A 25,647-nucleotide genomic window follows, 5' to 3' on the forward strand; every position below is an offset into this window, starting at 1 on the left:
ATTAGGAGGGCTTAACTCCATCTGGGGCTTTTCATTTTCTTCAGGACAAATTCCAAACTCCTTAGGACGTAATCGTTTTGGTTTTTTTTCTTCCTAGCCTAATTTTTGGCCTGTCCAAGCTCCATTCCAAAGAACTAGCCTGTGTTCACTAAAGGTGGGGCGGTGGGGAGGGTGGGGGGGATCTGCTCGGCTGGGGCCCTGCGAGGCTGTCCCCTCCGGCTGGAATGTTCTTTGTCTCGCTGGTAAATGTCTATTCATCATACAAGACAACCCTTCCCCCTCCCTTTAATTACTTCCTCCCACTTGTGCGCCCTCAAATTCTTGTCCTTAGTCCAGGAGGATTTATTAGGGGCCTGCTTTGTGTCCGCAGTGGGGCGGGCTCCCTTAAACAAAAGTGCAGAAAACTAGGGCTCGCCTTGGAGGTCTTACCTGTTGGGGGAGGAGGCCGACCTGACACAAAATGGTGCCAGAGAAGAAGCATCAGTCCTTAGCGCCCTACACCCCCCCCCCCCCCGCCCAAGTATGGCAAACGCCCGGCCCTGGGGCAGGAGCCATTTGGGGCATGGGGGGGTCTCCTCAGTGCCTTGCCTCGCAGGTGATAAATAAGCCTTTGGTTAATGACCCACGGATCGGATACCAGGAGAATTCCAACCTGTATTCTGCATCATGTGTGGTGGTTTTCCTAGTGCTGTGGCGGTGACCCTCCAGTGCCCAGCACGCGGTCAGATGGCCCACGGGCTTGGTCGCCGATGGCCGGGCCGCAGCGTGGTTGCCAGCACTGGACACAGCCGTGGCGCCGCGGTCCAGGTGGAAACGAAGCCTGCAGCGCCCCTGTTGGTGGCAGCCGGGTGCGCGCATCCATGCGCATCTCCATGGAGAGCCGGAAATCTAACCCGGACACGATGCCATAGTCCCCCCGCGTTGCTTTTAAAAATGCGTATTAGATGTATTTTAAAAATCACGGTGAAAAAGCTTTCCCTCTCATTCTGCCACTCCGGCCCGTGCGTTTTAATTCTTCAATATAAAATAACTAAATAGGCGTGTTGGAGGGGTAACGGTGATCGTTCCCTCCGGGCGCGCGCGGGCTGCGGTGGGGTGTCTGGTATGCTGACCACGTCGCCCTGCTGCAAAAAAAAAAAAAAAAGGAAAGAAAGAAACAGAAAAATGTGTGTGGTGCCCAGGCAGCGGCCCCAGCTACCTGCTGGGAGCCCGAATTTCTCCAAGTTTAGCGCTTGACACGCAGCAGCATTTGCCCGTGCGGTCAGCGATAGGTCCCACAGAACTTGTTCCCTAGATGCGGCTGAGTGTTTGGTGGTTGCGGGTATTTAGAAATTTCAGGAGGGCTCGGGCACTCTTGGATAACTGCCTCGGAAATGCGGACCTGTCCTATTTAAGAACCCCCGTAGGTACCATGGTGGCCTCGCTGAGCCTTGGCGTCCTGAGCGCGGGCAAACCCTGAGAGCGGGGCGCCCTTGGGCGCGAGTACTCCTAAATCGGCATTTTTGAGCCTGTGTACGCACAGCATGGGTAGCCCTGCGTGCGGGGCGCCCCTGGGCGGCGGTAATCCTGAGCGCGGGGCACCTCTGGGCCCGCCAAAGGTGGGGTACCCTGTGCCTCGGACCCCTGTGCGAGGCACACCGTCAGTCGGGCACCGGGGACCCCCAATCCCCCTGGCTGGGCAGTCTGTGGGTGGTCTAAGCGGTGGGGTAAGGATAGAATGGATTATCTTGGGGGTCTCGGGGTTTGTCGTCTTTCCCTGTGGCCCTAATGCGCCAAAGGAGTGTATTTGCCGCAGCCCCCGCTGCTGAGGCTGGAGGGGGGGCTGGGGAGGCAGCAGTGAGGACCTGGCCTTGGAGGGGGCTGGTGGGCGGGAGCGAGCAGGCGGGCCGGCGGTGGGCGGGCCCAGGGCGGAGCGCGGGTGGGCTCTAAAAGCCGGCGCCCACTCGCTCCGCAGCTGCAGCGGCAACGATCACATCACGGCGCAGAGCGCGCGGGTGGCGGCCAGGCGCCTCCTCTGCGGCAGCCGCGCCTCGCGCAGTGCTGCAGCAGACGCCCATCGGGGCGGCCGGGCTGCCCGGCCGCACGCCGCCCCAGCGGGCTGCAGGCGGCCGCAGTCCTCGGCCGGCTGTGGGCCGGCGTCCTCGCGGCCCCAGCGCGGCGTGGGCGGCATGGGCTAAGGGCGGTCATGGTGCGCCGCGATCGCCTGCGCAGGTGGGTGCGCGCTGCCCGGGCACCGGGGGTGTGGCCGCTGGGGCGGCTGTCGGGATCGGGATCGGGATCGGGATCGGGATCGGGATAAGAATTGAGATCGGGACTGGTCAGTAGGCGATTCCCGTTTGGGGGGGTACCTCGAGGTGGGCGTTGGGACCTGCCCGGGTAAGAACTCACTGTTGTCTGGCGTGACTTAGGGTGTCCAGCCCCTGGTATCACTTGCGCCGCGCGGTTGAGGGATTTTAGACCCGGGCGTTGTCGTGGTACGAATTCGGGTTTCTGGACCTCGGCGTCGCCCCACGGGAGTTCTCGCAGGGATGTGGTTACATTTTCTAAACCTCACCAAGGAGTGTTTTTCAGATTTCAGTAACACGAAGCGCGGTTGAGGATGGCGCTGTGACCAGAGTGTCGGCACGTTACCCGAGCCGCAGCGGCGGCGGCGCACGGAGTCACTTAGAGCCCTGGCAGCGCCGCCGGGGGTCAGCAGGCGTGGTGATCCTAGAGAAACAGAATTCTTTTCACACTTACAGGTCAAAGCGGCGGCGGCGCAGCAAGGTTGATTAATGTCCCCGAGGTTTGTTGCAGGGAGGTGTGGAAATCGATTCGCCTGACTCCTGGCTCGCTAAATTCTCGTCCGAAAACGTGTAATCGGTGCTGCTTATCGACCGCCAGATTGCTTCTTTACTAAAAATCCTAAAAAATGTCTTTCGGGGCGTTCGCACAGGGGTGACGGTGCGCCCAAGGCTGCCCGCGGGCTCGGGGTTCCAAGAGGGAGGCGCAGGGTTCCGCGGGCGAGCGCAGCGCGGGGGCTCCCCTGCTGCCTGGCCGCTCTGCTGCGTCACTGCGGTCGGCGGTCCGGGAATGAATGGGGTGGCAGGCGGAGGTGCCAAGGAGTGGCGCAAGGCTAACGGGCACCGTGCGTCAGGGCCGAGATGTCGCCGAGAAAAATCGAATGCGGTGCTGAAAGCTTTTTGTTATCTTGCCATTCACGGCAGTGTTGGCGCGAAGCCGGCGGAGTGCGTGGTGGGAAATGGTGGGCACGCGGGGGAGTGGTGTTACACACGGGCACTTGGGCTCTGCGACATTTCAATCCTTTGTAGTATTACCTTGAACGGTAGGGCCAGATGCATTGGGGTCTGCTGTATGGACACACACCGCGGAGGGGACAGACAGACGCACGCAGGCACGCACGCACACGACCCTGGCGAGCACGCAGAGATGCGGTGGAACCGCACCAACTATTGTGTGCGTTGGCCCGCGCTGTTTGCGGCTGGGGCCGGGAACAGGTAAAGTGGTGGAAGGGCGTGTCCGCCTACAGCATCATCTGCCAGCGCTATTGCAAAGCCCCCCCTTTACCAAATAACTACCCCCTCCCCCTGACGACGCTAACTTTTGTTTTAGAGGCATTGTTAGGGGAGAACTTACATCGCGCAGAATTGTCCTAAGCCCCAGGTAGCACTGGTCCCTGGCTTTGGGCCACTCCGCCAGAGCCTTTGACGTTTTCTAAGGTGAAACTAAGCCCCCCCCCCCCCCCGTGGTGTCTGAACACGACCTTCCAAATCACCCCCACCTTTCCCTTTCTGCCTTGGGGGAGAGGTGGAGGTGATAATAAGAAATAAAAGAAATGGGAACTTTCTCAAGAACCTGCCAAGACAAGCAGAACAAATAATCTGCTGCCTGACCTCTCAAGAGATTAGATTCTGGGGGTTATGACAAAGCTGCTTACCTGGGGCTGCCCTGAGTGGCCTCGAATTCAGATTCAGATGCATCCTGAGGAGTCCCCGCGCCTCATAGGGACAACTGGGGCTTCACTGGTGCCAGAGGTCATTGGAGATGGAAAAAAAACCCCAAACTCCCAAAACCCAAAGTTTGTTTAAAGGCCCGTTGTATTAGCCCTGTTGCACACACATTAATAGCACCCCCATGCCTTAATTAACCTTGGGGGCCAGTGTGGAGATGGTGGAATTATTGAGTAAATGTGAGAGAAATGAAAATTCCTCCCTCATCTCCCTCAATCCTGATAAGAGGTCTGCAATCCTCCAGTCATTAAGTCATCTTTCTTTGACTTTACAAAAAACCCCCAAAAATCCTCTTCAGACATGGTGTGGGGGGACACCCATATAATGGAAGAAGCTGCTAAGGTTAATGTAGAGAAATGTGGAGGGAGGATGACAAAGAAAAAAAATCATACTTTCTCCCCCCCCTAACAATTAGGTGAACAAATAAGCTGATTGCAGAGGTGTGATGGCGTCGTTCTTGGCAAACTCGATCCCCCCCCCCTCCTAACACCCAGAGACCACCCCCCCTGCTGCATCAGTGTGGTCTTACAGTGGGCAGTAGTCCCCACTCACTGACCCTGCTCTCTGCTTCTCTGCAGGATGAGGGAGTGGTGGGTGCAGGTGGGGCTGCTGGCCGTGCCTCTGCTGGCCGCCTACCTGCACATCCCACCGCCTCAGCTTTCCCCGGCCCTTCATTCCTGGAAGTCATCCGGCAAGTTCTTCACCTACAAGGGGCTGCGCATCTTCTACCAAGGTGAGAACAGGCCTGTTGTCACACCTGCGGCATGGAGGGGTCACAGGGTCCCTTTGGGGGCGGGCGATTTCCCCTCATACTTGAGAGCTGGGGAACTCAGGGAATTATGGGTGGGGTGGGGGGTGCCAGGGAAATAACGCGGAATTAAGATTTTAGCTGTTGACCTTTTTCTCTTAAAAATTTTTTTGTTCGTTCATTTGTTAACCTAATTAATGATAAGATCCTGGTTGGGCTATGGTTGGCTTGGGAGTTTCGGTTAAGGTGGATGTTTTTGTATAAATGAAGGTGCTAATGACCATTGTTGCTCCGACGAGCTCATCCCTCAAGTCCGTGTGCCACACGCCGTGTTTCAGTCTTTTCCACAGCACTTGGATCCAGGCGACCCCCCCCTCCCGCCCCCCCTCCCCACTAACCTCAGCTTACAGGGGAAGAAAGCAGAAGATCCGGGAAAGACTGCTTTGGGCGGGGGTCAAGAGCAATAACGAAAAATGTTTGTCATAAACCGTTTTTCATTATTGCTCCTGACCCCTTCCCAAGGGCTCGCTGCGGTCGGTCGTGTGAGTAAACCCTTTTCTAAAGGTTGGGCTGGTGGTGACGGGGACTCCTGGGGTTGCCGACCACAGGTCGGCAGTTTGAAACCACCAGCCACTCCCCGGGAGAAAGAGGTGGCTTTCTACTCCTGTAAAGAAAGAATTCTGTCTCAAAAACCCGAGGCTGCAGTTCTACCCCTGCCCTCTCAGGGTGGCTTTGAGTCTGAATTGACTCATGGCAGCGAGTTTGGCTGGTTTCCAGCAGGCTGGCTGCAGAGTTGCTCCGTGTTTTTAATTCACCTCTCAGGGAAGTGCGTTTCCTCCTTACTTCCCTAAGTTAGACTAATTATAACCGGGATGGCCTTCTTTCCATGGAATCTTTCCTACGACTTGTCGGTGAAAATAGCAACATCATGTAATGAGTCCCAACTAAAAGGGCTCCTGAAACCTGTGACTAAATTCAGTACATAATTGGATCCATTTTAATCCAGCTAAGCCCAGTATTTTACTATCGGAACACTTGGCTAATTTCCCCTTCATTTTATTAAAACAAAAACAAGTTATTGCAAATTAGGTAGGGAGGGGAGGGGGGACCTTTTGTGTTCAATGGCGCAAACAACTTAGCAGACACCGCACCTACCCACTCATTAGCCCGACTCAGCTGGTTTTTAAGTGCTGTTAAATAATCCCGTATATCATATGTTATTTCAAAAAGGCTTGTGTCTGCATTAATTAAGCCTTCAGATAGTAGAATCTGGGATCGTTGGGACATTATGATTTGATACCGAATTGGGGCTTAAGTATGTGCTGAATATAAAAATGCTGGACAAAGCATAAATCAAGGGGCCGTCTGCTTGGGGCGAGGGGTTCTAACTTAGAGCCTTCTTGTGAGGTCATTAGTGATAGGGTACAGCGTCGCTTTTACATGTTGGGATTGTACCCTGTGCTGCTGTTTCTTTTAACCTTAAAACCCCATCTGCATATTATCGCTAAGAACGCTGTATAAAGATGAAAGCAAATGGCCTGCCAGTGTTTTCAAAATAATGTTCGGGGCATCCCACATTGTACAATATGCACATTTGCTGAGAAAGTAGAGGACCCCGTGCCTGCCCCCGTCTGACTGGGCCACCTTTCATGTCACAAAGAAATGTACCATGGAATTTTGGTGACTGTGGTCATGGCTGTGGAGTCCGTTAGACCCCCGTGCCTTACATTGTGATCACTGCTTGGTTCTTGTCAGAAGTTCACCCCAACTCCTCTCCCCTCCTTCCTCCCAGACTCCGTGGGTGTGGTGGGCAGCCCGGAGATCGTGGTCCTCCTGCATGGCTTTCCAACCTCCAGCTACGACTGGTACAAGGTAATGGCATGGGGATTCTAGAACGCCCACTATTGCACTGTCAGCGCTAGAAGGCTCCCGCCACCCCGCTAATTTGAACTGCTTAATTAAAGTCAGACTGCGGGTTGAGCTGTTTCGCATTACTCTTGGGGCGAGAAGCCCTGGCTTTTTGAGAAAGGGCAATGGCAGGCTGCAGCGGGCTGGGGTTCCTCCCTCGGTAGACTCTGTACTCGTCCACCACCTGGAGTGGACCTTAGATTCTTGGCACGGCCATGTCTGCCTGTCCCCACGAGGGAGCCATGCTCCTGCCGGGCTGCAGGTTCAAATCTGCTCTTTTCCTCTCATAGATCTGGGAAGGCCTGACGCTGAGGTTTCACAGAGTGGTGGCACTTGATTTCCTGGGCTTCGGCTTCAGCGACAAACCGGTGAGCTACATCTCCTGGGGCTCTGCTTGGCCGGGGTGAGGGGTGGGGGGTGGGGCCTGGGCAGAGGGGCAGGCTGCCAGATCCCTGGGTGCCTGACGGGGTCCTGGCTTCTGTCTCCACAGAGACCGCACCACTACTCAATATTCGAGCAGGCCAGCATCGTGGAGGCGCTTCTGCGGCACCTGGGGCTCCAGAACCACAGGGTCAACCTCCTGTCGCATGACTACGGGGACATCGTGGCTCAGGAGCTGCTCTACAGGTCAGTGTAGGGGTGTGGGAGAGGGAAAAGGATGCTTCTGGAGCGCTCTCTGGCCATGGTGCTGGCGTGAGCCCGCCGAGTGACATGTGCTGCCCTGCTCTGTCCCCAGGTACAAGCAGAATCGATCTGGGCGCCTTACCATCAAGAGCCTCTGCCTGTCCAATGGAGGTAATGGGCTTGGTGGTGGCGGGTTGAAAGTGGGGCACAGCCTGCAGGGGCCACCTCTAGATGCCACCCCATAGACCCACTACTGTGGCACACAGGCTCCAAAGCAGGTGGCCCCTCCCTCCCCCCCCAGCACATGCATAGTGCGAAGGAGCGGTGAGGCTTGAATTGCCCGCCTGGCGGTTGACAGTGGACTGCTTAATCGCTGTGCCACCAGAACCCCGATTTCTGACCCGTAGTGAATGACATCATATGAGAGCAGAATGGCCCTCAGGAGTTTCCAAGGCTGCAAATCTTTCTGGAAGCAGGGCCTCCCCACCCCCCACCTGCTTTCTCCTGCTGCCAGTTTGCCCTGCCGGTGTTTCCGTTGGCAGCTGAGCATCTTAACCATCGCACCTTTGGGTGGCTGCCTATCCCATAAGGGGCTCACGCCTTTTCCTCACCACGGAAACACTGCAATGGGCCGAGGCTGCTTCTACGCACTTTCTCAGGGCAGTGATTTTAAATAGGGGACACACAACACACAGCGCACCGAGGGGACGGCTATCCGTGGGCGATGAGCAGAAAGCTCTCTTGGCAACAGGTGCTGCTTTGATGGACAGCTGCGACCACAGCAGGTGGTTCTAAACTGGCTGCCGCTGCCGCCAGGTCTCAGCCAGGAGCCAACGGGCCTCAGACCTCTGAGTTTTTTTCTTCCCTGGGTGTGCCATTGAACCCCCTTTGCAGACCCAGAACATCCCAGTGACTGCGGGGTACCCTGCAAGTAGCCCATCAGTTCGGCCTTGAGGCGGGAGTCACCGGCCCCTGCATCAGCCACGTTCCCTCCTAACTGGGGAAATGGGCCAGGGCAAATGGGAGGTCTCTCCCAAGTCCTAGGCTTCCTAAAAACCCTCTTCCTGATAGCATTCACATCCCAACTCACGGACCCGTCATCTTCTTGGGGTGGGGTTTCCTTCCGTGAGGGAAACGCCGAGGGGGGCTAAGCCCAGTCATCCGAGTTATGGCTCTCCCTGCAAACTGTGCCCTGGGGTCCACCTCCCACATGGGCCACAGGGTCCCAGCATGCCGCCCTCTGGCCTCCTGAGCACGGAATCCTAGAAAAGGAACCGGTTGACTGTATTAGGGTTTTATTTGATGGGCGTTTCTGCTATGGCAGCAGAGGCCCGGGGAGACAGAGGCAAGATGCTGTGGATCCTGACTTGGGCTGGCCAGAGAACTTCTGCTCAAAAGCTAAGCGTCTCTTCTTCCCTCTGCAGGTATCTTTCCTGAGACTCACCGTCCGCTCCTCCTTCAGAAGGTTGGCGATTCTGTTGTGTGGCTGCCGGGCTTTGTGCCACGTCTGCAGTAAAACAGGGCTGGGCTCTTGACAAGGGGCAGGCCTGCTGTCAACGGGCCAGGGCTAAAATTCTCCCCCTCGAGTTGACACCAGAGAATTTAGTTGTTTGCCCTCTGATGCAAGTAAAGCCATGGAAATGGCCCTTATGTTCAGCCTAAGCTGGTTTCCGAGAAGAAATGATCAGTAACTAGCTGGAGAAGTACAGGGGCGTAAAGATTTAGGTGGTATTCAAATCAGTCAGGAATCCTAGTCTAGGGTGTGGATGAAACAGGGATGGAATGAGGGCAAGAAATAAATCCATTCCCCCCCCCCCCCCTTCACTTTCAATGTGCTTGTTGAGCGAAGTTTACGGAGTAGATCGGTTTTACATTCAACAATTTATATTTTGTTTCAACTCACCCACCATAATCTCCTCGTCACCAATACTCTCTCTCTAGGCGTATTCTCACCATTCCTTCTTTCTGAGCCCTCTGAACCTTGCCCTTTGGTAAATGTTGCCCGTTTGAACTGAAGTTCCAGATCTGAAGGGTAAGGGCCATAGTCCTGTGGGTCCCACCAGTCTCGGGGGCCGAGAAGCCGGGTCATAAAGTCTTAGAGAGATTTTAGTGAGAGCTGGAAAGGACACCCCTGAAGGGAGTTTGACCAGAGCCCCTTTGCATCCCTAGTAGAGAACAGTGTCTCCGTGGCCCCTCCATGTGACTCTGGCTCTTCTTTGTCTGCAGCTGCTCAAAGATGGAGGCGTGCTCTCGCCCATCCTCACGCGCCTGATGAACTTCTTTGTCTTCTCTCGCGGGTAAGTCAGTTGAGACCACCAGCCACTGCCCCACACTACTGGGAAGAGCTGCATGATGGGAAACCCGCAGACAGGTCTACTCTGTCCTTCTGGGTCCCGATGAGTCGGAACTGACTCGAGGGCGGGGAGGGAGTCTGAGGGTAAGTCATCAGCAGCCAAGACAGTGGCTACTGCGTACGAGGCAGGGGAGGGCAGCTGCAGTTGAACTCGTGGCCCAAAGCCCCCAACTCTGAGCGTGAAGGGGGACAGGAAGCAGTGGAAGGCATCCCAGGTCAGCGCAGCCCCTCCCAACGCCCCCGCCGGTGGACACCTGTGCTCACACTTAGCCTTTTGGGGACTCTTTCAGCCTCACCCCGGTCTTTGGGCCATACACCCGGCCCTCGGAGAGTGAACTGTGGGACATGTGGGCCGGAATTCGCAACAACGACGGGAACCTGGTCATTGACAGGTAAGCGAAGCCCATGGCTTTGGTTTCAGGAGGCTTTGTTTGGCGTGAGGGGGAAGGTGGGACGGTTTGTTGTGTCTCCCGCCAGCCTGCTCCGTTACAAGAAGTTTGGCTTCCACCGGGAAGGCCTAAGCCTAAGCACAGGGCACCCAGGTCCTCAGCAGCAGCTGTGCCTCCTCCTGTGAATTGTTTGGAACTAGCCACCGACCACGGTGACTGCTGGCCGCTATGCCAGGGCTGCACGTGGTGTCCTTAGTTACAGGAGCCTGGCGCCCTGCTCACAGCTTTTCTGTAGCAACAGGGCCGGTGGAGGCTAGATCAGCATCCCTACGCCTCGCCTCCGATGGGAGGGCAGCCCCTTTCACAGAGCGTAGTCACGGGGACAGCGGGGGACTTGAGAGAAGGTGCTGTCCTAGATCGCAGCGTCTCTCCCAGATCTACGGGCAACTTTACAGGGTGCCGTCTTTTCCTCCCCGCTTTGTCCCTCCCCCCCTAGATCCCTGGAAATCCACTCTAATCAAGAAAATGGAAAGATATACAGCTTTCCACAGACTCCACTGTGTTTTCCTTTCCCCGGTATCTTTGGGTAGTGCCTGGCTGCCAAGGGGAAAGGGGCTCTCGTCTGTCCAGAGGCATTTCCCCCCAAAGCCAGCCGTCCACAGCCCCGTGGCACTGGGGTCCACTCTGATACCACCCCCCGCCCAACTGCCCCAGTCCCCACCACACCAGGGCAGCCGGAAGTGGGAAACGACTGGATGGACGGCAGCTATTTTTTTTAAACCATCTCCTTTTTAAAAAAGCCAATGCTAAAATGCCAGTCCTAAGAGGTGCTATTTGAGGTTCACACAGCGACTGATGCCACGGGACCAGCTCCATGAGTCTCGACACCGTACACGGGAGTACAGGAAGGCAGTTAGTTACAGGCTGCGCTGATTGTACACCTAGCGCTGTGGGAGCAGCAGCAGAGGCAGCCAGTGGTTAGTTAGGTGAGGACACAGGTCCACACCTGTGCGCTCGGAGCCCAGTGGCCCTTGTTGGTGCCTGCTCCAGCCTTCCTCCTCCCACTCTAGAGCAGCACGCAGTTGTTCCTCCTAGGACTGGCCTGAGGAAGCCACGGGACGTCCTTAGGGCTCTACTCTCCCGCTGTGCGTTCACAGGCATGCAAAGGCCCCTGTGGTTTTAAGAAAACACACAACAGCCCTTCCAGTGGTTGGCTCCCCAGGACCGCCAGGTGTCTTACCACTTTCTCCTGCTGACTCGCCCTTGTCTTCTCCAGTCTCTTACAGTACATCAACCAGAGGAAGAAGTTTCGAAGACGCTGGGTAGGGGCCCTGGCCTCGGTGACTATTCCCAGTGAGTATCTCAACTTGCTCTCCGGGGTAGGGGGCTGAAAGATCAAACTCGCTGCCACCCTGACCAGCCCCCCTTGGGGCTGCCAAATTATGCATATGCACTGGGACACCCAGTGACATGGGAACGACAAATCAAGTAAGCTTTCGATGTCTGTCGGCCCTGTGCACCCATTTTGGACCGAGGCCCAGAAGCCCTAGGGGGTGCTAAGCGGTTGGGCTGCTAAGGGCCAGGTCGGTGGGTCAAAGCTTGCAGCCGCTCTGCTGGAGAAAGAGGAGGCTAGCTGCTCTCGCCAAGATCTTAACTCTCGGGAGCCCTAAGGAGCAGCTCTACTCTGCCCTACAGGCTCATCATGCGCCAGGATCAGCGTGATGGCTGTGGCGGGCTTAGACGGTGGCAGAGATTTATGCTTAAAAAAACCCCAACAGGAAATTAGTGCTCGACTTCCCTCCCAGGGTCAATTAAAGCTGAAGAATGAGACTTGGACATAGTACCTTGAATTCACAGAGACTCTTGAGGGGAGGCACTTACTGCTCTTGTCCCCAGGCTCAAAGGAGGGGCTGGAGGGCTGCCCGTGCCTGGTAGCCTGCTTCATGGCAGAAGCTAGGTTTCCCTCGCATCAATATCGGCCGTTTCTTGGAGGCAGGAGAATGGCTGAGATGGCGGTGAGTAACTCAGTCTTTTCTCTTTCTCAGTTCATTTTATCTATGGGCCGCTGGACCCCGTCAACCCCTACCCGGAGTTTCTGGAGCTGTACAGGTAAGTCTCCGAGGCCTCGGTCCGTGACCTTGGCCTCACCGTGGCAACTCCAGTGCCGTGAGGCTGCCACTGCCGAGCTCACTGGCTGCATTCAGGAAACATGTCACGAAGGGCGTCTCTCACACAGATGGGGGGATTCGCTTATACGTTCTCTTGGTTTAAGCAGCCGTCAGGGCCACTGTACAGTCCTAGGTGTGTGTATAAGAAAAAGTACAAGCCGAGGCGTAGAGGTGGATGCATGTTGGAAGCGGCTTGCTTTAGTCTGACTGAGACGCCTTGGTGCCGCCGGCAGACGGGTCGGTTGGCTGCCTGGAGCTGCACTCCCCTGGAGCCCTCCGGGTCTGGAGTCGGGGTGCAGAATCTAGATGAGGCCACATCCGAATGTGCCATGCCTTCACGTGCCCTAACGGCAGTCCCCCTGGCAGGAAAGGCCTGCGCGGGGCTGCTTGTCTGAGACCTCGTGCTTCCCCAGGAAGCTGAGGAGCCGGCTTGGCACCTGTGGCCTTTTGAGTGGTTGCCCCCAGTGGACTCTGGACATGTGAAAGCCAGTCTTGATGTGTCCTCAACGGGCTTAGCTGCCCGAGACCCAACCCCCAGGAGGAGGAGGAGGAGGAGGCGGCTGTGCCCGTGTTGGCTCCTTGCAGTATGGTCCGTCTGCAGTGGCGCTGACTGGGGTTGCCCGCTGGCTTGTGCTTCCCTCCCCCGCCCCCCTAGCCGCACGCTCACCGCCATGCTGTTCTCTCCCACTAGGGAAACGCTGCCGCGGTCCACAGTGTCGATTCTGGATGACCACATTAGCCACTACCCACAGCTAGAGGATCCCATGGGCTTCTTGAATGCGTACATGGGCTTCATCAACTCCTTCTGAGCGGGAACGCGTAGCCTCCCCGTGTCACCTCCCCGACCCCCCTCTCTGTTGTGTGTGCACCATGTGGCAAGTGGTGCCCCAAAGAAGTTCTGGCCGTTAAGCACTGTTCTCTCACACAAGCCCCCTTTCCCGATGGCAACAAGCCGGCAACAAGCCAGCAGCAAGCTCCCACTAAGGGGTGACCTCACCGTCCACCTGCCCTTCCTGGGACACCGGGTGGGCGTAGATTGGCCTGGGTCGTTTGTGAGCAGGAAGTTCTTGTGGACTTCTCTGTTCCCTGATGCAGGAAGTGGGGCAGATGGTCTTGTCCGTGAAACTTTTTTTTTTTTTTAAACTCTATTGGCTACCTTTGTGGACCATCTAGAAATGCTCATTTCTGGCCCCATCCAGACTAGAGTCGAGGCGGAGGAGGAGGCCTCCCCTCTCCTTGCATGGCTGTGTCGGGTGCGTGCTTCTGAGTCCCCTGGCCCCACAGCCTCAAGGGAGGGCGGGTCTCCCCGCCTGGCTCTGCTTCTCCTTTCCTCCCTGCTTCTACTAGTGATAGCGACACTTTGTCGAGCAATTCGATGTGTTCTTAGACTAGGCGCTCTCGCTGCGTGTACATAGGTTTCATAGGGACACTAAGCCAGCAGATACTTAACTCTGGTGGAGTAGTGAGCTTTACCGAGCTCTTTTCAGAAGCTCCTGAACTCTGAAGGCATTCATGGCGTCTGTGCCAGAGATGTCCTGTTATTCGCTGGAAAGAAAGCCCCATTCAAACAGCAAATAACAGTCTGACCCCTCATACCTCGGCGCTGTGAGGCCAGGCCTCCGGCGCGCTCGTGGAGGGGGGCGGGACCAGGCGTCGTCCGTCCCCCGGCTGAATGTGCATTGTTTACCTTCCCAATATCTGCAGCCCCACGAGAGGCATGTGCCCGTCGCGGGCACAGCCCTTCCTGTGCTCCCTACACAGGAATGTTCCAGACCTTTTTAAGAACAAGTTCTGAAAGATCTGTGAACAAGTGGTGCTGAACCCCTCCCCCCTTTTTTTTAAGCCACAGTTTCATTGTCTTAGTCGAAACAAGATTAGTAAGTGATGATTTTTTCAATTTTTTTTTAATTAGCAGCTTCAAGTAGAACAACAATGAACGTGGAATAAGTGTTTATTTTCTAATAATAAAAATGAATTTTGACAAAAGTGGACTCTGGCTCCCCGCCCCCGCCCCCCGGGGATAGAAATTTGCTAACATTGCCAGGAACTTTCAGGCGCACATTAAAGCAAAGAATATAATGAGATGTTAATAAGCAGCTGGGATAACAGAGACCACCCAAAGCTGACAAAGTATAGCGCAAAGGAGGAGGAGGAGATCACAGAAACACCCATGCGCGCGGACAGGCAGCCGCTGGCCCAGGGCCTGACGCTCCGTTTGCCTCTCCCAGTGCATCACTCTTTCCAGGGCGAGCCTGGGGCCCTGGGCCACGAGCTGCAAGCCCACTGACCGTGCACGCACACCTACGCCATCCTGCTCGCTGAAAGCTTAGCCAACAGAAGCTAAGATAACATCTACAGGTGTTTCCTCTTTGCTTCTGACGGTCACCTGCATGGTCACTCCATCCGCTAAGGCCAGCCTGGACCTCACCAATAAGTCATAGCCGCCTCTGAACACACCTGTTAAGAGGACAGGGAGGGAGAAGGCCAGGGTGAGCCCGCAGAACCAGCTCTGAGTGGCGCTGCTGCGCCCAAGCTGCCCGCAGCGCTTCCAGGAGCGTGCCTGCTAGCTTTTCCAGACAGTTGTGTTTATGGGGGTGCATAGAATCCCACAAACAGATTCTGGGTTGCCTTTTATCTTCCGAGATACCAGGTGCATAGACGGTCTCCAGCAGTACTGACTTGGAGTAGGTGGGTGGGTGGGGACTGGCACTGGGATCTAGAGTGGAGTTCAGTAAGTGGTTCAGACCAGAGAGCGTGGAAAAGAACCCCCTAAGAGTAATATGTAAATCAACGCTGCTGCTACAAAAGGGGTTTCAATTTGGCTGGGCGTCCAACCAGAACTCAAGCTGTGGGCAGGGTGCTGGATGATAGTGGGACGGACGAGTGATGTCTCTGAGACCCCTTCCTTCTTCCTCTGCCTGCAGCTCACGATGGGGCTTACCTGCCAGGTAGAGAGCGTGGGAGTTCTTGTTCTCAGGGACTCTGTCTGACCTCTCACACGGCTGCATGCCCAGGAAGGTGATGATGTTGCTGACGGCTTCTGTGGGGACAGTGTTAGAGAGGCCCTGGTGAGGATTGGCAAGGGGTGGGAGGAAGGAGACTACGCCAACAGAAACTGGTGGCGTCAGTAAGGTTAGATGCCAGAGGTGGTCCTGGTCTACAGAGGGAGGTGATTCAAGATGCCATGAAGGCACGGGAGTCCTCTGGCCTAGCTCAGATGTAACAGCCCATCATACCCATGGGTAGAGGGTGAAGCGGGTCTCACCTGCGAGGGTTTTGGTAGAGCTGAGGGCAAAGGTCTCCTCTTTCTCAAAAGTATCGCCCACCTCCTCCCAGGCTGCAGCAAAGTTGGGCTTCAGCACCTTCTGAATGTGGTCCGACATGGTGACTTCGAGATCTTCCAGCTGGTGGGTGACAAGCAGGGTCAATGCACTATGTCCTCGTTCAGCGGGAAGATGAAGGCACTGGTTAATGTCACACCCTTTGCGGGAGGAACGTAGGACAAATCCTTTAAATTCTCTAGTCTGGATAAGTTTACTGCTATAGGCCTTAGCAAAAAGAGGAAGTCACTGGGCAAGAGCCACAGTCATATCAACACCCAGAGCCCAGTGGGAAAAAGGCACCTGGGCTTCCCGTTCACAGGCAGGCAGATGTAACCGTCCGAATGCGCGCCCCTGCCCCATTCCAGACTGGGCAGGCCTTCCAGCTCAGGATCTGGCTAGATTATAAGCAGGTGGACGGCTACTGCACCAGACACACACTTGGAATAAAGCGGATCTCAATGGCCACCATGTGGAGACTTGCCGTCATCCTCCCCACTAGAAACAACGAGGGGGTGGGGTATAGCTCTGTCCCTTAGTTAGCCATGCAGTGGCAAAGCCCCCTCTGAAATGCGATGCGACACGGCCCCCCCAGAGGAGCCTGAGTCCCAGGCTTCCATCGTGATCTGTTTTGAGAAGACGACAAACCCACCCACCATTCATGTCACGTGCATCCTCCAGCTGGAGCCCCGCCCGGGCCCAGGGTCAACTCACCACATACTCATCGTCATAGCCATCCTCATCCGGGACGCCGCTGTTGGGGTCACAGTCCCGGACTGTGAACTTCATGGTGCAGCTGAAGGTGCATGTGACTGGGGCAGGGGAGAGGGGGAGAGACGGGGGGTGGGGAGGGAGGCTGGGTCACGGAGGCAGCATGGCCTCGAGTTTCCAGCTGGGCCCTGGGCAGCCTATCTGCTCCTGACACCACGCTCTGCTGGCCACAGGGGAGATTTCACAAAGCCTGGCCTTCTCAAGATCTAGTTAGTCTCTTTTGTGGAATAGTATACAAAAGAGGGCCAGGGCAAAAGGCCATTTTTGTTTTGGGGACATCCTTTTGGGGTTTTTGGTTTTTTTTGTGGCATGGCCGTCAAAAGGATAGGCAGACTGGAAAATCCCAGAACCAGTGGTACAGGGGCTGAGGAGCGGCAAAAAGCCTGACCAAGTACATCGCAGTCACACCCACGCTGAGCCCATGCCATGCCCACTTCAGGCGGGGGCTGCACAGCGGGCCCACGGATGGCCTGATGGACGGAGCTCGCTGGATGGCAAATTTTAGCTGACCGCGAGCAGGTTAAGTATGAGGTTCTAATGAAAATAAACTGGATGCTTTACATGAAAAATCAAGTGGGCAACTATGCTTTAAGAGGATGGGGTACTAGGAAAGGAGGGTGGGCCACATGTCTAGAAAGTTCTGTCTTGGTGAAGGAAGTAAGACTGGCTTCTGAAACTCTGAAGGAGCAAATTATGTAGCAAGCAGGGAGGAAGGAACCAATTTGGGGCGTGGCCTAGGTGGCTTCAGTCCGCTGCTGCGGATGCGCCCCCCAACACGGCAGCGACCCTATGGGACAAGAGTGGGGCTGCCTATTGGGTTTGCAAGGCTGAAACTTTTAATGGAAGCAGGCTGCCCCACCTTCTCTCTCCTGGAGCAGCTGGTGGGTTCAAACTGCTGACCTTCCAGTTAGCAGCTGAGCCCTTGAATCATCATGCCACGAGGGTGCCTAGAAAAGGCTTCTCTATATGATCGTTCCTAGAAATTGGGAGTTCGAAACCTATCTCAAGGATAGCAAGGAGAGGAAAGAACATACTCAGATACGAAGACCGTGAAGGGCAAAGTTGGGTAGTGAGATGTTCCCCTGCTCAATCTAGACTTTAAACCCTCACCAGCCGTATCCATCCATCCATCCGTCCATCCGTCCATCCGTCCATCCATCCATCCATCCATCCATCCATCCATCCATCCATCCATCCATCCATCCATCCTCCAGCCAAATGCACAGTGAATGTAGCCATGTTGATGTTCCATGTGAAGGTGTACGCTCACTGCCAGACGCTTCTCTAAAACGATGACTGACAGATGGCCTCTGACTCCAGGCGTCGCTGGAGAGTTAAGAGTGTACACGCGAGACTGATGAGGGTACGGCATCACCCTCGAGCTATCTGGGAAAATCATAACCACGTGCGAGGGTGTACTAGTCTTTAAGTTTGGATCTCAAAAGAGAAGTGAGAGCTTGGCTAGCAGAGAAAGGTTGCCTGGGCCAAGAGGAGGTGGTCAGAGGCCATAGGGTAGTCTGGAAACAACAGGTGTGCCAGTGTGGGGGTTCTGAGATGAGACTTCTGTTAGGAAAGGGGGGGGGGTGTCAAAGGAAGACCATACAATTCCAAGCAGGCCCTGGTGGGCCGAAGTGGTTGAGAGGGGGAAGGTTACAGGTCAACTAAATGAGGCCTCACCCCTGGTGGGACTTCAGGCAGAGAAGGTCTGAAGAAAGAGAGAGCGAGCAAGTGGATGCAGTAGAGCCTGCAGAAACGGGATGTCAGTTGGTTGCTAAGTGGCTGGGGAGGGGGGCAAAGAGGAAGAAGGACGTTCAGACAGATTGACCCAGAGCATGTCAGCTGAGGTATTTGGGGGAAAAAAATAAAGCGAGATACAAGATGATTGTAAGGACCAAGGTCATGCATGATCAAGTCAGACTGAGCAGGCAGGATAGACCCTCCTGAACTGAAAACGACGTGTGTCCCAGTTTGGTCGGGCTCAACGAGGTACAGAAAGCAGGGGCGAGGGATGAGAAACCAGGAACAGCAGTGGCTCACACACCTGGGCAAACTAGTTGGATTCTGTGGAGGCAGTCAGAAGGTGCTCACATGTAAGCAAGTGCCACAGGACAGGGCGGGTCATGGAGGAAAGGCCATGAGGAGGGAGGGCGACTTTGAATTAAAAGGCATGGCTGATGCAATGGAGGGGAGGTTCCAGGCCTCTGGATGAACCCTAATGAAATCTGTTGGTAGCAATCTACCAGTGTGGTGGCCCAGAGAGAATCGCTGACCCTGGGTGGGAACAGAGGGTCTTTCTGGGGCCACAGAATATACTGAATCCACTGCCATAATCCAAAGGGGAGCGTCCCATGACAGCAGGGCGGGGGACCCCAGAAATGTATTCTGGAGATGCACATGCATTGCGAGGCTTGTCTGGTGAGGACTGATGGAGAGGGAAGTGTTCCTGAGGTGGTGGGTCTGAAAAGCATTCAGACCAAGAGAAAGATGGGTGCTGGGAGGGAGCGCAGGGCTGAGGGGTGGGGGGGTGGGGGGGGCTGGCCTGGAGTGAGGGCATGCCGTGGGGAATCAGGCAGAGAGCTGCCAGGGCTCAACCACTGGAGGGCAGCCTGTGACTAAGTACGGTGCGGGGTTCCGAGGCGATTCCGGAACACTTTCTTGGCATAAGGACTAAAGAAGGATGTGGCCAGCGTGGTGCAGGGTCAGAAAGGAGGTGAGAGGGTGGACAGGAGGCACAGGCTGACTGCGGAAGCCCACAGTGGGCAGGCAAACCAAAGGTGTGTGTGCAGCACCGGGGGTTGGAGAGCCAACAAGGGCGAGCAGTGAGGGCCCCACACAGGTGCACACCACCCAGCAAAGGGTGTGGCGCTAAGGCGTGTCTCTGGGACGAGTCCAAGGAGAAGCAGGAAGGCACAGCAAAGGACCATTGGGGTTGTTGGCCCTTGAGTGAGGTGTCACGGAGGAATGGCAGGCATCACGTCATGAAGGGATGAGACAGTAAGCTTGGGCTCGCAGGGGAGAGCAGCAGGGCGGGGCAGAGCTCCTGTGAGCTCTCCACAGGCCTCCCCCGTGACGGTGGGCATGTAAAGGCCATCGTGTGAGAACAAAGGTGGGGGCCGGGGGCCGGGGAGGGGAGGGTTGTGCATCACAGGACTGGGGGGACAGGAAGGGTTTTTTAGCACTAGTAAGAGCTGCTGCAGACAGCTTCCCAGTTGTAGTAGGCTGGGGTCTGGGCAGGCACTGTGTGCAGAGATTGGGCTATGGCTACGAGAGGGGAAGTGGGTGCAGACGAGGGGCGAGGTGGCATCTCTTCTCTGCAGAGAAGGATCCTGCAGCCATGCCTGCTAGAGAGATGGAGAGTGGACTGTGTTGGGCAGCAAGGACAGGACAGCCTCAGGGAGACTCGTACGCAAAGACCAGAGGGGAAAGGGGAGGGGAAGGAGGGCCCTACCTGACGTGATGGGAGCATGGAGGATTTAGGCTGGAGGGCAGCATCCGGGGAGGGGAGGGTGTTCCACGGGGCCAGGAGGAGGGATGTCAGAGCTAAGCTAGATTGCAACCAAAGAAGGGGTGAGAATGTGAAGAAACGGGGGGCTGCACATAGACGGAGTGAGGAGTGTGTGCTATGGGTCGACATGTGACACGTGAAGCAGGGAGTGTGGTCGATAGTCTGGAGAGGGAGCGTGTCCATGGGGAGGATGTTAGGGGAGCCGTGGCGGCGGCAGGAACCCGACAGAGGTCAGGACTAACAGGAAAGAAATGGCTGTCACTGCTGGCCGTGCGGAGGGATGGGGAGACTGGGGAGGAAAGACGACAGGATCCTGGGAGGATACAAAGCCGACCGAGTAGGTCAGAGGCTGTGTAGGTCAAGCAAGAGGGGCGCTGGTGGTGCAGTGGGGATGCGTTCAACTGCCAACCATGAGGCTGGTAGTTTGCAGGCACCAGCGGCTCCTTGGGAGAAGAGATCTGGCAGCATGCCCGTCACGGGGGGACAGCCGGGGGAACCCCGCGTGGCAGCTGACGCTGTCCCAGCAGGTCAGAGTTGGACTTGCCTTGGCAGCACACAATAGGCAAGGGAGGAGTTTCTTGAGCACTCATCAGGGCGCAGGGGGGGAGCCTGCAGAAGGGAGAGCCATTGGATGGCTGCCAGGACAGGACCCTGCCCGCAGACCATGAGTGACTACGAGGAGAGCGAGAGGAAGCACTGGATGAAGAGCAGTAGAGTGGCAACAGGCTGCTAACCTGAGACATGCGCTCTGGCCCGGGAGATTCTGTGAGCTCACTGAATGGGCCTGTCTGCTCTACCACTGGGGCGGGGGGTGGGGGGGAGGCTTCTGAAGGCAGTGTTCACAGTAGGGAAAGAACCGCAGGCCTGGAAAGGAACAGGAAGCGGTGGTGGGAAAGGTGACCAGGAGGAGATGGGCTAAGATGACCCCGATACAAAGCCAAGGGGAGCAACCTTGCAGACAGTTTGTCTGTGGAATGGATGACCCTACTGGGCTGGAGATCCTAGTGGGAGCCCAGCTCAAGAGCGCACCTGTTTGTTAGATCGGTGCGTGCTCAGGAAAGAGTCATGGAAGGAAGGATGCGGAAGGCAAAGAAGGTACCACTTAATGTTGACGCAGAACTCACTGCCACTGACGCTGGCTGGAGAAACCTGGCAGTAAATGTCGGCCAAGGTCCTGACAGGAAGGGGAGAGGTCGGAAGGCACCTCAGGGTGGCCTGTCTGCAGAGTCGAGGGTTGGTTGTGCATGAGGGGGAGAGAGTATCAGGAGGGAAGGGACTCCATCACGGGTAAGACACACAGGCCGAATCTTGCAAGGGCACCCGGGAAGACTGAGTGCAAGGACAAGGTTGGTGGAGATGGACTGCGAAACGGAGGGTCCCCTATTAGTCAGAGGGGAGTGAGGGGAGCAACTGAGGACTTGTCACTGGGCGCCAGGGAGTCCGTTCCAACTCAGTGACCCTACAGGCAGAGTGGGAGTGCCCTGTGGCCACCTAGGCATCCGTCTTCACGGGAGTCTGCCGTCAGGTCTTCTCACCGAGCCACTGGTGCGGCCAAACCCCAACCTCTTGGCTAGCAGCCGAGCACCTAACCACAGCCCCACCCGGGCTCCCTACCCGAGGAAAGCTACCTGAGAAACATCAGAGGAGCAGAGAGCCAAAGAGCAGGCTGGGTGCTCCAGCAGGAGCGAGGATGGATGTGTGGGAAACAGCAAGCACTCCTAGGCCAGGCGGGTACCCTGGGAAACGAGAGAGGGGCACTGGCCCGAGCTCTGCCCTAGCAAGGAGAGGAAGGAAACACGTGGTGGGGCGAGGGCAGGGCTATGGGGCTTTTCTGTCTAGGACACTGTGCTGGGCAAATAGCATTAGCTGTGGGCCAGGTCCACATGGTGAGAAATGGAGTGGCTGACCTATGAGAGTGTCGGGTGGACGAGGGCAGATGCACGCAGCAGGGGGCTGAGCAGTGCATGCTTGGTACCAGAGAGGATCCAGAAGGTAGCGCTGCCTGTGTTTGGATGACCCATAGGTGGGGGGGGGGGTCAGGAGGAAATGAGCAGACAGCAGAGTACAGACGCCTGCAGGCTGTGGAGCAGTCATGTGAAGGGTGACAGAGAGGTGAGGCACGGGGCACAGACAGGTGAGTGAGGAGCAGGCGGAGGAGCAACAAGCAGGTCAGCTGCAGGAGGAAGGAAGCCCAGGTGGCGAGGGGACAGGTGTCAGCAGACGTCCTGGGGGTGGGGGGTAGGTTAGACTGGCTCTTGGTGCCTTGGTCCCCAACTCTGAATTTAAAAATCGGTCAACGGGCCATTTGAAGGGAGTGTTAGGAAGATGAATGAATTCTAGAAGCTTTGCTACCTTTAAGGATGTTAGGGGTGACTGACTGGGGCGCAGGGGTGAGTGGCTGGTCCCTGGAGCTTTTTGTTGCTCAGGGAGGGAGTCTTGAAGGAAGTAAATCTCAGGGAAGAGGATGAAGTGGAATGGCATGTCAGTAGGGAGTAGAGCATAAAAGTGTGTGGGGGGGGATGGAGGGGGGGGGGAGAGAGAGAGAGAGAGAGAGAGAGAGAGAGAGAGAGAGAGAGAGAGAGAGAGAGAACTTGACCCGGAGGAAGTGGCAGTGCTGCAGGAGAGGACCTGGGGATGGGATCCTGTCCCTCTGGATCTGGCAGGAAGGGGTGAGCACCAGGGGTGTGTGCCTCAGGAGCAGGAGAGTGGTCCTCGGAGGGCCGGAGAGGAAGTGGAAAGTAGTCTAGGTCTGCTTGATTTGGTGGGTGACTAAGCAAAGGGAATCAGGACGTTTGCTCAGAACTGAAAGTGCCATGGTAGAACTGGCGATAAACAAGAGAAGCCAGCACAGTGGGAGGGGCAGGGACAGGGTGAAGAGAAACTCAGGCTGGGATGTAAGATGAGGTGGTGTAGGATTTGGGTGGGGGGGGGGGGATGCACAGTATGTAGCTTTGACAAATGTTCCACAAGGAGGGGCATTACAGGGCCAGAGGGAGGAATACTGAGAGGGAACTGGAATCGGAAGTTCAGCAAACTGTTTGGGGGAAGATTTGTAGGTTTTAGTTAGACATCATCCAAGGGAGGCGAGCGAGCTGGAGGCATGTGGCTAAGGAAGAAGTGGGGTGTGAGTGTTGCTATCCAGAGTTGGGTGGGGATATTTGCAGCCATGGATGCACTTTGGAAAGACTGCATGCGGTGGGGTTAAGCTGGGCTGACTGAGGCGGCGATGAGGAAGGGAAAGGGTTGGACAGTGAGTGCCGACTGCAGAGTGGGCGATTCCAGCAGGGGAGTGCTCCTGCTGCAGCAGGAGGAGGAGGGAGGGAGGGAGGGAGGGAGGGAAGGAAGGAAGGAAGGAAGGAAGGAAGGAAGGAAGGAAGGAAGGAAGGAAGGAAAGGCACTACTCGAATAAGCACGGACACTCTGACATGGCTGTTGCTCCACACTTGGGCCCCAGGGTCACAATGGAAGGACAGGAAAGTCTAGGTGGCAATGAAAGGAGCTGGTCTAAGAAGCAGTGCGTACTTCTGGGAGCAGGTGAAAGACGTGGCAGATCAGGTGTGCAGGAAAGAAATACGGTCGGATGTAAGAACTGTGTACACAACAGAAGAGGTTCAGGCAGGGGAAAAAGAACAGGAGCTGAAGTAGGCTGACTCTTCAAGTCTGAGCAGGAAATTCACGACTGAAGGGACTGACGGCTAGGGAAGGCTACCATGGGATGGGTGAAGAAACCCCCGATACACAGCACCGGTGAAGTCTTTCAAACATCAGGGTTGACCACTGACAGGGTATGGACTGGCTCGTCCTGTGTGGTAGGAATGACTCCTATTGGCTGAGGGGTGGCTGGGGCTCAGGATGAGGTCCACCGTGAGGCAGCCCGCCTTCTTTCATCGATCTGTCCTAGGGTCAGTGGAATGTGTAGAGTCTGGCAGCAGACAGGCAATGGGAGTTCAGGAGCCCTGCCCGTCCGTGTGATGTCAGTGCGTGTGCAGATGGTAAGGGGTCGGGTTAGGACGAGCTGGAAGTGTGAGAACCCCCGAGCGGCAGACTGCACATGGGAGGGTGGCTCACGGATGGCAGCGGTGGTGTCTGTAACAGAGGGTCCCTGTGATGCTCATGGGAAAAGCTGTCACCCTTCCCTCACTCTGTGCTTGGGGACATGGCATTCTTGTGCTGGCAAACCTTTTCCTTCCCACCTGCGGGAGGCTGTCGGACAGGGCATGTGGCTGCGGCCATCCTGCCCAGTGCTGCTTCTGGGTGGCTCGCTGCCTCGGCCCGAAGTTTTCAAATGTGTTCTCTGCCACTCCTGTCATCTCCTCCACAAGCAACTCGCCAACTGGTAAGTCGCCGCTTCCCAAAAAGCATGTTTATTTTTTAACAAACGTACATCTATTTGTTACATATCTTAAAAACATTTCAGGGGTCCTTGGAGGGCTAAAGAAAAGGCCATGACAGCCTCATAGTGTCCCATGGCTCGTCTGTCCACGACTGGACACTTAATGACACGGAATGTCGCTAGGTAGTGTTCTCATGTGGCATTGCTTCCCACCCCACAGTGTGGGGCCAACTCCCCCAACACCGCTGCAGGGATGCCTGGGGACACCCGGTGGGCTTTGAAAAGGGTGACGGGTCAAGGTTTGGTTTGCCTTCTTTGAATGTAAGAAACAACAAGGTAAACCTATGCTACCCCAAACGATTACTCAACATATGGGAAGAAAACATCATGCAGTGCGCTTGGGCTTATGGAGGAGCAGAGTCAGGAGGGGGAGGAAAACTGTGGCCAGGCAGTTCTTAAGTGAAGAACGAGCTTGGGTGAAAGCAACAACAGCTACAACAATGGGCCTAAGGGGAGAGCTAGTGTCCTGGGCAGTGTTACTTCCAGGGAAAAGTGCAGGCGATGGGAGAAAGGTTTCGAGAGAGGTGCACTGACTGGAAACCAAGACAGAGGAACAGAGTGGCAAAAAGCTGAGCACAGTGTGCAGGGAAGGAGAAATATGAAACTGGACTGAGATATGGATGTTGAACTGAAAGAGGCACCGGGAATTCCTGTGTGTGCGCAAGGACACTGCGACATGTCCGGGAATGCATAGGCAGGGGATGTAACACAGGCCCGACCCAGGTCTTTTCCCAGGGTAGAGCAGGAGGGACAGGAAAATGACTAGCAAAGCCACCTGCCACTTACCATCAGCTGGGAAAGGTCAGGGGGAGAATGATGCTAACACCGGAGGTTGAGGAAGATGCCTGAACACGTGCGGGGTAAGGAAGGGCAGAGGGGGTTGAGGGTCCCACAGGGGGAGTTCTGTATGGGTGAGATACGCGCTCACGCACACAAATGCACGGCACAGCAGCTTCCCAGCCAGGAGAAGCCCGGGGCTGAGGCCGGCGGAGAAGTGGATGTGGGGCGGCCAAAGAGACCACGGAGGAAGGGGAGGGAAGATGGCAGGAAGTCCCAAGAGAACGCTATGCGCATTAGTGGGACAGACACGTGGGGTTACATGCTTAACCGGACTCCCTTCGTGAAACGGGGACAAACTGGCACAGAGAAAAGGGCACACGGTAAAGAACTAGAAAATGTACATCCAGAATTAGAAAGGACAACTTAATGCAACAGAAAAATGGCGTTGGACAAAGTATGGCCGAAGGCAGGAAATGAGGCAAGGAGTAGACATCGAGAGGAGGGGAGGAAGGATGAGAGCCATGTGGGGGCAGCTGGATGCAGGGCTGAAGGAGTCCCTGAGAAAACAAGGTCATAGAATCCAGGGAGAGGAACCTGGGAGACCTGAGATTGCAGCACAAGGCGTGTGTGATAAGCTCAGTCAAAGGAAGGGGTCAGAGGCAGATGGCTGAACCGGAA

The 25,647-nt window shown here is 55.9% G+C and overlaps 2 protein-coding genes across 4 annotated transcripts in view; one reads left to right on the forward strand and one right to left on the reverse strand.

Moving 5' to 3' along the window:
• Nucleotides 1–2,185: 2,185 nt before the first annotated feature.
• MEST (mesoderm specific transcript) lies at nt 2,186–14,282 on the forward strand. Of its 2 annotated transcripts, XM_075558670.1 has the most exons (12): nt 2,186–2,211; nt 4,589–4,743; nt 6,551–6,630; nt 6,957–7,034; nt 7,157–7,293; nt 7,403–7,461; nt 8,715–8,755; nt 9,517–9,587; nt 9,934–10,035; nt 11,309–11,385; nt 12,078–12,141; nt 12,892–14,282. In XM_075558670.1, exons 1-12 carry the CDS (start codon nt 2,186–2,188, stop codon nt 13,007–13,009), a joined length of 1,008 nt encoding a protein of 335 aa, XP_075414785.1. In that variant the 3' UTR covers nt 13,010–14,282. The 2 variants fall into 2 exon arrangements, with proteins under 2 accessions (XP_075414785.1, XP_075414786.1); XM_075558671.1 differs by lacking the exons at nt 2,186–2,211; nt 9,934–10,035 and having other exon boundaries at nt 4,590–4,743.
• COPG2 (coat protein complex I subunit gamma 2) overlaps nt 14,086–25,647 on the reverse strand; it is a 112,885-nt gene continuing 101,323 nt past the window's right edge. For both annotated transcript variants that reach the window (XM_075558669.1, XM_075558668.1), the window contains exons 21-24: nt 16,235–16,332; nt 15,466–15,604; nt 15,142–15,240; nt 14,086–14,657 (exon numbers count right to left, since the gene is read on the reverse strand). In XM_075558669.1, coding sequence (XP_075414784.1) covers nt 14,527–14,657; nt 15,142–15,240; nt 15,466–15,604; nt 16,235–16,332 — 467 coding nt within the window. In that variant the 3' untranslated portion in view covers nt 14,086–14,526. The remainder of the gene's footprint in view (nt 14,658–15,141; nt 15,241–15,465; nt 15,605–16,234; nt 16,333–25,647) is intronic.

Source organism: Tenrec ecaudatus, chromosome 9, assembly GCF_050624435.1.
Source record: "Tenrec ecaudatus isolate mTenEca1 chromosome 9, mTenEca1.hap1, whole genome shotgun sequence".
Lineage (NCBI taxonomy): Eukaryota > Metazoa > Chordata > Mammalia > Afrosoricida > Tenrecidae > Tenrec > Tenrec ecaudatus.

Bases quoted from the DNA above. Each gene is read 5' to 3' on its own strand.
- MEST (XM_075558670.1), top strand. From the start codon at position 2,186: ATGGTGCGCCGCGATCGCCTGCGCAG. The intron at 8,756-9,516 runs GTTGGCGATTCT...CTTTGTCTGCAG, and splicing joins GTCCGCTCCTCCTTCAGAAG to CTGCTCAAAGATGGAGGCGT. The intron at 11,386-12,077 runs GTGAGTATCTCA...TCTCTTTCTCAG, and splicing joins GGCCTCGGTGACTATTCCCA to TTCATTTTATCTATGGGCCG.